Source organism: Triticum dicoccoides, chromosome 6B, assembly GCF_002162155.2.
Source record: "Triticum dicoccoides isolate Atlit2015 ecotype Zavitan chromosome 6B, WEW_v2.0, whole genome shotgun sequence".
Lineage (NCBI taxonomy): Eukaryota > Viridiplantae > Streptophyta > Magnoliopsida > Poales > Poaceae > Triticum > Triticum dicoccoides.
The window spans coordinates 44,246,983-44,257,486 of record NC_041391.1 but is presented as its reverse complement, the minus strand read 5'-3'; the positions used below and the strand labels follow the sequence as shown (position 1 = coordinate 44,257,486).

The following is a 10,504-nucleotide window of genomic DNA, read 5'->3' as shown; positions in this document are numbered from 1 at the left end:
ATTTTTTTATCTAACACGTGATGGACTAAATAAAATCATAAAACGACCTCTACAGATCCCGTAAAGAAACCTCTATGTAAGCGATGGTTCGTTTTGTTTGTTATTTACGATTTGTTTCAATGGATTTGTTTGACTCTTTGTGAACATTTTCTAAAATTTCATGGACATCCTTTTCAAATTCCCTAATATGATTTGAATACATGATCATTTTGAAAAAAAATGATGAACATTTCTATTTCCCGAGCATTGTTTTCAAAATCATATATTTTCTTAATAATATGCAAACAATTTTCTAAAATCACGAACATTTTATGGTTCCCCGATCATTTTTTGAATTCACAAATTTTTTATGATTTGTCAATTTTATGGTTCCGCTGCCTTGAATTTTTTTTATACCGTTATATATAGTGGTGTAGATGACACAAAGAATTGCCTGAAACAATAGAAAACAGTGGCACACAAAACACTAAAACAGTGACCATTTAAAGCTAAGAGAAGTGCAACATACCAAAATTGCCTGACAAACCATCGACCCAAGTCTGACCACATGGAGCACGTGGAACAGACAACGCGATAACAATCGGGGCCCACACGGCACGCAGCCCAACGACACGAGCCATCGCACGCCACCGGTTCTCCTTCCTCACTCGCCACCCGGATAGGACCTCCGAGAAACCCCAAATCCCGAACACGCCCCTCACTGCGGCAACAAGAGCGCGTCCAGGGTGCTTTCTGCAAAAAATCGCAGGCAGACCTCACCATCCCCTCCCCCTCTCCTCCCCAGCAGCCAGCCTCCCCCGCGAACGAACCCTAGCCAGGCACGGCGGCGGATCCCTCGGGCGGCCCGGAGCCACGGCCGCCGCGATGATGTGCGGCGTCGGCGTCGGTGTCGGAGACCCCGTCGACGAGTTCCTCGTCGGGGGCGCCGGCGACGGCGGGGAGGGCCTCGTCGCCTTCTGCGACGGAGGGTACGGACGCACGCCCGCCCGCGGCGGCAGAGACCCATATCTGTTTCTTCTTATTCTGCTGCCTATTGCGTTAGCTTTTGCGATTCCGCGCGCGGGATTTTGTAGTACCATCGAGGTCGCTGTCGCCGTGGAGTTCTTTATTGGCCGCGGGCGGCGCGGTTCTTGCCGCATCTCATCTGCGCTGCGCGGCCGCACGGGCTGCGGCGGTGGAGAAAGCGAACGCTCATGCTAGTAGTCTCCGCGATCTCATATATGGTCTGCAGCCCTGGTTGATGCGAGATTTAGAGGAATCAGCTCTTCTCTGTAATTCTCTGTGCGAAATATGTGGCTCCAAGGCTTTAAGAACTGCTATGCAATTCTGGTCATTGGTGATGTTGTGATTATACCCGTGAGGAACTGGTTAACCCGTGGCACAAATCTGCAGATCTTATGGCATATGAGTGTGTGCCGGTTTTGCTTAGCGATTAGTGATTTTGCGGTGCACTTCTTCTTTTAGCAATGGACAATTGTGTGCTGAATGCTATGCAGCGATGCAGGGATTCTTTCCCAGTATGTACCATGTAGACTGGAGTGATGTGACCTTCCTGAGCTCCTTGCCCAGTATGTACATGGGAATGATGTTTATAGTTATGATGATGATGATCCCAGCTGTTGGTTTGTTTTGAAGCACGCACCATTTAAGATACAAGTGGCATTTTCTTTTGCTGCATACTTGAGCGGATAAACTGCCCCTTGAATATTCTTCTGTTTGTACTTGACTGATGTTTATTTGCCAGGCTTGGGATTGAGGATGTCAGCGGAGGTGACTCTGGTCTTGGGCACTCTAATTTGGGGAAAAGGTGCCAGTCTTACACTTCTGATATTTCTTTACAAAAAGTGGAGTATCTTTATTGCATAACCATGGAAAGATTCCTCTGAATTTTGTTTCTTGGTAGTATTCCATTTCCTTGCTGTTTATTCAGTACTGATAGGCGATAGTGCTTTCCATGTTCAGTCTTTATAGGCATAACAAAGGATATAGTGGACTTAAGAGCATGTGAATTGTTAATCATTACTGATCATTCTGAGTAGTACTCCCTCTGTAAAGAAATATTAGAGTGTTTAGATCACTACTTTATTAGTGATCAAAACGCTCTTATATTTCTTTATGGAGGAAGTACCTGATTGCATAATCCTTTGTTTCTTCTACTATATTCTAAGCATGGTCTGACACATTATGCTTGTCTGTTATGCATGCCACTGGTGCCATTAACACTAATGAAATATTTTGTAACACACTATGCATTTTCTTTGCTGATTTATTTCCTTAGTTAACACCATACTGGATCTGCAATACTAACATAATAATAATTTGATTTTGTGCAGGGGCAGAGATGAACCATCTTCATCTGGTCCAAAGTCAAAGGCTTGCCGCGAGAAAATGCGGAGGGATAAACTGAATGACAGGTATGGGCATCTGGCAGTAGGTACTCCTAAAGCACCTCTTCCATGTAGGAAAAGGAAAAGATGCATACACGCGCAAACATATATTCTTTCCTTCCATGTCTGTATCAACTGTGATTTTTATCCAATTGCAGGTTTCTTGAATTATGTTCTGTTATGAATTCTGGCAAGCACACTGGTCTTGAAGAATGTTCGGCTAGCAATCCTGGGAAGAACGCTAAGTTGGACAAAGCAAGTATCTTGAGCGATGCAACTCGTATGTTGACACAGCTCAGAGGCGAGACCGAAAAGCTGAAAGAATCAAATGTGAATCTTCGAGAGACAATCAAGGACCTTAAGGTACCTTTGTTCCCGCATCACTTTGCATCTTATTGTTGGACTTCGAAATGCTTGACGTCATCCACACACTTGTTTGTGGCTGTTAAAGTTTTGCTCTGCCATGAACATCCATGAGTCTTTTCTCCCCTCTGTTCTTAGTACTGGAATTAAAATGGCAAACTAGCTCTCGTACATCTTCGCTGCGCCCAGTTTGACTTATGTGCAACAATTGGCTGACCATCAATTAAGTTACTAGATGTGCCATCTTTCACCAATTCACTGACATTGCATCCTGCGCATTTTTACAAGTGGCTCTGTTATTTTCCAGGTGGAGAAGAATGAGCTCCGAGATGAGAAGTTGAGCCTGAAGGCAGAAAAGGAAAGGCTGGAACAACAACTCAAAGCAGCGAGTGCTGCTCCTACAGGATTTGCTCCTCATATGCCTTATCCAGCTACGTTCCACCCCGCCGTCTTCCCTCCATTTGCACCACCCTATCAAGTCCCAGCCAACAAAGGCGCTCCGGTCCCTGCTGCATTCCCTGGAATGGCGATGTGGCACTGGTTGCCCCCAACCGCCATGGACACAACTCAAGATCCAAAGCTCTGGCCGCCGAATGCTTAGGCGTGCCGACCCCGGGATGCTGACTTGCGCTCCCATTCGCCCATTGGCAAGTCAGAGCGTTCGTCAGGTCCCTGAGATGAAAGGAAGCTCGCGATTGCAGTTATTGTGTTTAGCCTGTTGTTTTGGGGGTCACTTGTCCCATAGAGAGGTGATACCTGTAATTAATCTGGATCTTAACCCTCTTGCTTGGAAAATATATTCAGTGCTACCATACCTCTTGTATGAGTGTTATGTATGGAATTGCACTGGTCTGTTTCTTGAGTTTCTACCCACAAGTACCTGTGTGATGCATTTGGAAGTACCTGTTTTGTTTATATAAAGTTGAAATGTGAGCAGTTGCATCTTTGAAAAAAACAAAATATGTCGTGTAGAACATTTGTGTTCTTTCATTGAGAAGATTTGTGTTTATCTTGTTACATCATTTCAAGAAGATAAATAAGTTGATGATATAATAAGTGGAAAAGGTTCACTTAATGCCCAAGCAGTACCACGATGACAAGAAAATTGTTTTTTTTTTAACTCAAACTTCAGAAGTTCTTTTGCCATGAAAGGTACTTTATTACTTCAAACAAGCACACCTCCACTTTTTTGGTAAGAACTTCCAAGTCTGCTGCCCTCCACTTTTTTGGTAAGAACTTAACCAAATGTGGTAAAATAGGTAGTAACAAAGGCGAAAATACAAAGGTGGACATGGTTTCATGTGCACCCATGTGAATAGTAAATTCAAAAATAATACCAAAAAAAATAAAAAAAATCTGAATTTTTTGGGTATGAAACTTAGTCGACCATTCTACAAACGTGTGAAGTTTTGTGATGTATCGGCACCCATGGTATTCTTAATGAAGAAAATACTATTGGGAACATACAATTCATCAAACAATGTTTTTTAATATAGTTTTGATTTTATCATTTTCACCCAGATTACCATGGATGTGATTTCTTCGTGAAACTTCATACGTGAGTATACCAGTTGACTATGTATATTACAAAAAAAAAATCAGATTTTTCATCTTTTCTAGTTTTTTTTCTATCAAATTTACGATTCATAAGGAGTGCGCGTGGAACCTATGTCCACCAAATCCGCGTCTGTAACAAAGGTACCCTGACTATGCAAGTACAACCTCCAAACTAGCAAATTAACAGCAAACTGGATCAGGCTGAATGGCTGATCATGTGTTTTGAGATAGCCTGCCTATTCTCCTTTCTATTCAGCCTTCTGTTGACCATACCGGCACTGAACCGGTTCCCCTTCGATGAGCTTCTCCAGGGCATCTGACGGGAGGCCAATCATCTCGAGAGTCTTCTCCCAAACAAGCTGCGATGTTTCGAGGTTGTGTGCTTCTTCAGAGGCATTCATCGGATTACAGTCGTAGTTGATGCAGGCACAAACAGGCCAGTCTTCAGACTTCAACGTCTCGCAGTATTCCGGAACCTGGGGGTCGGATGCTGCAAACAATGTACTTCTTGAACCTGCATTGGATTGGAAATGAAGTGTATCAGCAGATGTGGAGATTTTTTAACTAACAGCTGGCGGCGAGCAAAAGATTGAGGAACCGACCTTCTTGAGGATCAAATATGAAGTATGGAATGAAACGATATCCAGCTACAAGAATTTTAGGGAGGTCCCGTGCCTGTGTCATGCCATGGGCAAGTAAGTCAATATCCAGGATAAAGAAAAATAATGAGAGCAGGATTAGTTGATAATTGTATCGTGACGGGATCATGGCCCATCAGAGTTATCAATAGGAATTGTCCGTGAGGGCAGTGGACATGATACTAGGAATAGATCAATAGATGTGAACCAATCTTCTCACAACATATATGCTGAGATGCATCTCTGTATTGGTGTATTTCTTTTTGTCTGCCATTGTATTCAGTTGCTAAGTTGAGAATGGTACGTTATCTAATCCTTTCTATATTTCTACAATACAGATATTTTCCATGTTGGTAGACATCTTATGGCATCTATGTCATTTTCTTCCTCTCCAAATGCCTAGTAAAAATACATAACGATAACTAGGTAAATACGCTTCTCAGTTTCACCTTTTAGAACAAAACAACTGATGATGAATGAAACTGGAGGGAATGTTGGGGGTGGCACTCACAACATTTGTGTGGACAATCCCAGGAGAGGAACAAACAATATGGACACCAGCCTCTGCCGGAATTCTCTTATGAAATATGCTGCTAAATTTTACCTGAATGTGAAACAAGAACAACTCAGACAAAAGTAACATGAAACAACATGCATAAAAAGCTTGAACACGATATTCCACTTGGAATGAAGCGGGACTATGATACCTGTGCTAACTTGCTATTTGAGTATCCCAACCAACTTCTGTACTTATGCTTTCCAGATGTAAGGTTCATATCTTCAGCATCTACAAAACCTATTGTGTGCATCTGAAATCGAACATAAGCCTGTCAGATGCTGGAAGTATACATACAGTGCTGCTACATAGTAGCTTACTCTCAAATGACATTAGGACAATGACTTGAAAATTGAAATAAGTAAAACTTCTTCATAAATGTTTATATTAGCATGAATATCAGATTGTGTACATTGTAGCAAGTACTTGTAATAATAGAAAACTGCATTCAGTGACCAGCAACAATTGGTTCCTAAGACTACACATACTAGTAGAAGAGACTGGTAATAATAGAAAACTCACAACTGAATTGACGTTTATAATTCTGCTGGGAGAGCCTCTAATAAGGGAAGGTAGAAGCAACATTGCTAGTAAAGCTGGCGCAAGATGGTTCACTTGCATGTGTTCTTCATATCCATCCTTTGTAAAACGCTGAGGCTCTACAGGGAAGGGAAAGGTGATACAGTTTAAACACTTCACTATGCAGCACATGGGTTGGATCATTTTAAAAGGCTAAAATCAAAAGAATCAGGTTACATACAGACCTCCTATGGTGAAAATGCCAGCATTGTTGATCAATACGTGTAGGGGTGCCATGCGAGCATTCCAAGTATCAGCAAATCTTGCAACCGAGTCAAGGGAGATCAGGTCAAGCTCCATTACCTTCAGATGAATATTCAAAACAGTGTCAAATAGTCTGCAGTAAAATCATGCAATGTCTTTAATAATTGAGATATGCACTTGCAACATATACATAGGTAGTGTAGTGCTTAAAACAATTATGTGGAACTCAACTAGAGCCAACAGAAATCAAAAGCTCTAAATTTATGTCCATGTGTCACATGAAGAATAACAAAATGTCATGAAACACAATCAGGTCATACAGTATAATAAACTCAACACATTCAGAACCATCAATTCACCAACCAGTAATCCGCAGTGTATAGCCTTCATAATTACCTCAATGTTAAGTGGCATGGAAACTTCTGTTTGTTCATTCTGCCATTTTTGTATCAGCTCACGCGCCACCTTGGGTCTCCTAACTGCCATCACAAGATGGGCCCCTGCTTGTGCGAGTTGCCTGGTTTGATGATGACGCCAGATGTATGCTCAATATTAGTTTCAGAAGAAGGCCTCTTATTTGGACCCGGATAATTATTTCACAGGTTCAGTAGAGCCAGCTTGTGAAGTATTTGATCCAATCTCATGTCATGTACAAGAGGAACTATGAGTCAACCACTTTATTCACTACCATGTGCATAAAGAGAAGAACCGTGCTATAAAGAGATGAACCGGGCTTTTCCATTAATCTTAGGTCGATGCATGATTTGATTTAGCTAAATATTGATGACGTTCACCAAATCAAGCCATGCTCGTTCAATTATCCTCCACATGGCCAAACAATTAGTGCATTGACCAAGCCCACTCATTTCTTCAGAATTGGCCTACGTTATTTATAATAAAAAGTGCCAGCCTTAGCCAAGCAAACACAAGTCCCACTCAAGTCAACATAGTACCAACTATCTAGTTGCTGAACTCGAAGGAGTAATACGTACAGAAAACAAGACGACCTAAAACCAAGTCACCACCTGAGTAGGATGAACAGTTAAAAAGATCCCATCTAGAGCAGTTGAGAAGCCAAGAATTCCAATCTCTGGACGCCAAATTCAGCTCCCTCCATGGTTTATTTGTTTGTTTATGCGAGGGTGGGGGAGAAGAGTGGCAGGTGGGGATGGAAACGAAGGGGTGAAGGAAGGACCTTGCGATCTCGAGGCCGATGCCGCTGGTGGCGCCGGTGACGATTATGGAGACGCCGTCGAGCGGGGGCAGCTCGAGCGGGTTGGCGAGGTGGCTGGCGGCGATCCGCTGGAAGAAGAACTCCCCCACGACGCCCATCCACCCGCGGCTCCACTCCAGCCACCCCAGCGCCTCCTTCCTCCCCGGCCCCGCCGCCTCCGCCCCCTCGCCGCCGGACGGCGGGCCCGCCTTGGCCTTGGCCGCCGCCTCCGCTCCTCCGTCCCCCTCCTCCTCCCCGCCGGCGTCAGCAGCCCCCGCGGGGCGGCGGTGGCGCAGGTCGCCGGCCATCTCGTAGCAGGGAATCTTCCTTCGTGGAGGAGAGGAAAGCTGCCTGCTTTGCCGCCGCTGGACGACGCTGGCGATGGGGATCTCAATCTGTATTCTACCAGTGGACTGGACAGAGTTGGAAACAAGTGTGCCGCTGCGCCCTCTGTCTCTTTCTCCGGAGATTCCTCCGTTCTAAATATTTTTATTGTATCGTTTAGAATTTTTTTGCAATCCCTATTCTTCATTTGCCTGATTTTATGATATCTTTTTGACTTCGGATTCCAGCCGAGTCAAAAGGGGAAGCAAACCATGGAGGTTGGGATGGGGACCCAGCGGAAGCGAGTTCGAGGGTTGACGATGCGGGTGCGGGAGGGGTTCATCGGCGACGCGCAATGTGTCGGAGGGGGGAGGGGGGCTTGGCGGAGGAAACGGATCGGGGCTGTGAGGCGAGGTGACAACGGGTTGCGGGGGCTGGCGGTTCGGCCGGTAGGAGTGGGTGGGCCAACCGGGGTAGGAGAGAGGGATTGGTTGAAACATCATAAATCCGGTCGGTTAACTGAAGATTAGGTAGTCGCCGAAAAATATATTTGACAAGAAGCGACATACCATAAATAAACTCAATGAGAGTTAATCAACCAAAAAAATCGTTTGATTGAGGTAGATGATACGTGGATTTCATCGATGGAGGTCGGGAAACTCATGGTTGATGGACCAAACCTTATTTTGTTTTTAGGAACTAAACCATTTCGCCTTCGTGTTGCCCCCTCACAGGTGACTCGAGGGTGACAAAACCATGTCACCCAATCCCCGACTCCCCCCTTTCCCCGTCTCTTCTTCGTGCCACCACCTGAGGAGCCCACTGGTGCATCACACGTCTTGTAGAGAAGGTGAGGCAATGCCACGTTGCCCTACTCCACCGCATGGAGCATCAAAGCCAGAGTGACGTGAGTGCAATGGCAACGTTGACCTCCTTAGTGTTGGAAATATGCCCTTGAGGCAATAATATTTGTATTATTATATTTCCATATTCATATTTAAAGAGTTTATATTCTATGTTATAGCTACTATGATCCTTGAATATGTGATTCAATGAAAAACTCATATGCACGTATGGATCGATAAACGGTTAAATAGAAGGTTCCTAGTCTTGCATCTGGGACTAGCTCAAGTGTTGTTGGTCATTACGTTTTCCGGATCTTAGGATATCGTTAAGTGTAACGATAATCCTAAAACAACATTGAGATTATGAAGTTGGAAGAACGATCATATTAAATCGACCCAAACTTATTTGTTGTGAATTGAATTAATATCGTCTGTATTCAGTTGTAATAACACGGGTGTTAACGTGTGATATTTCTCCTTAGACCATGAGAGTGTCATGGTCACTTCTTACCATACGATGGGTTTTGGGATTGCTCAAACATTACTTGTAACACAGTGATCATAACAACAACTTACATGTACATCAGAAAGTCTGACAAGTGGTTGGATAGCTCAAGAGTGGGATTTGCTCCTCCGATGATGGAGGGATATTCTTAGGGCCCTCTCTGTGTGATGGCCTCAATCATAATCTTTCCAGACACAAGTGACTTCGTCACAGGGATGCCAAAACACTATAACGAGAAAGAAGAACAAAACCGGTAATGAGGATTTCAGTATAATGAGCATAGTGATGACTCAGGAGCATAACCATGCATCCCGGGTTTTGTGAAGTATCGCGAAGTAAAGGAGAAATCACATGATAACCAAAGGTTCACTCAAATACCATTCGTGTACTCACATGGGCAAATATGGATGCCCATGGTCCCACTGCCGGTCATTGAACGGACGGTTTCGTCCATATCTATGAGTTACCGAACCTACGGGGTCACAAGCTTAAGGAAATTATATCTGCTGAGTGTTAGTAGGATGGGAGTCATGATAATATATTTGTGAAATTATTTCATGAATATTCGGAATAGTTTCGAGAGTATCCGGTAGTGTTTCGGTGTCACCGGAAGGGTTTCGGTGAATATCGAGTAATACCGGGTATTACATATATATTATATATAGGTGGAAAATGTTTCCAGTGATCTTAAAATATAAATAAAATGGTCTATAAGTATTTAGAATATTTATATTTAATTTAAACTGTTGGGGAACGTAGCAATAATTCAAAATTTTCCTACGTATCACCAAGATCAATCTAGAAGATTCTAGCAACAAGAGAGAGAGAGAGAGGATGCACATCTTCATACCTTTGAAGATCTCTAAGCGGAAGCATTACTAGAACGCGGATGATGGAGTCGTACTCACGGCGATTCAAATCGTGAAAGATCCGATCTAGCGCCGAACGGACGGCGCCTCCGCGTTCAACACACGTATAGCCCAGGGACGTCTCCTCCTACTTGATCTAGCAATGGGAGAGGAGAAGTTGAGGGAGAGCTCTGGCAGCACGACGGCGTGGTGGTGGAGCTTGCAGTTCTCCGGCAGGGCTTCGCCAAGCACTACAGAGGAAGAGGAGGTGTTGGAAAGGGGGAGGGCTGCGCCAGGGGAAGGGGTGCGGCAGCCCTCCCACCTCCTCTCTATTTATAGGGGCAAGGGAGAGGAGGGACGTCCCCCTCCAGATGGATCTAGAGGGGGGGCCAAGGGGAGGAGGCTTGCCCCCCAAGCCAAGGGGGGCGCCCCCTTTAAGGTTTCCCCCAGACCCTAGGTGCATGGGCCCTAGGGGGGTTTGGCGC

At 44.4% G+C, this 10,504-nt stretch overlaps 2 protein-coding genes across 2 annotated transcripts; one reads left to right on the top strand and one right to left on the bottom strand.

Annotated features, from left to right (window-relative positions):
* Window positions 1-733: 733 nt before the first annotated feature.
* LOC119322600 (transcription factor ILR3-like) lies at window positions 734-3,652 on the top strand. The gene is made up of 5 exons (XM_037596087.1): window positions 734-968; window positions 1,745-1,807; window positions 2,334-2,414; window positions 2,546-2,750; window positions 3,058-3,652. The coding sequence occupies exons 1-5, from the start codon at window positions 865-867 to the stop codon at window positions 3,349-3,351; spliced, it is 747 nt and encodes a 248-aa protein (XP_037451984.1). The 5' UTR covers window positions 734-864; the 3' UTR covers window positions 3,352-3,652.
* A 663-nt stretch (window positions 3,653-4,315) lies between these two features.
* LOC119323597 (dehydrogenase/reductase SDR family member FEY-like) lies at window positions 4,316-7,927 on the bottom strand. The gene is made up of 8 exons (XM_037597290.1): window positions 7,480-7,927; window positions 6,681-6,801; window positions 6,266-6,383; window positions 6,024-6,160; window positions 5,653-5,754; window positions 5,457-5,549; window positions 4,910-4,982; window positions 4,316-4,821 (listed from the first exon to the last, which is right to left on the bottom strand). Exons 1-8 carry the CDS (start codon window positions 7,803-7,805, stop codon window positions 4,556-4,558), a joined length of 1,236 nt encoding a protein of 411 aa, XP_037453187.1. The 5' UTR covers window positions 7,806-7,927; the 3' UTR covers window positions 4,316-4,555.
* Window positions 7,928-10,504: the final 2,577 nt, after the last annotated feature.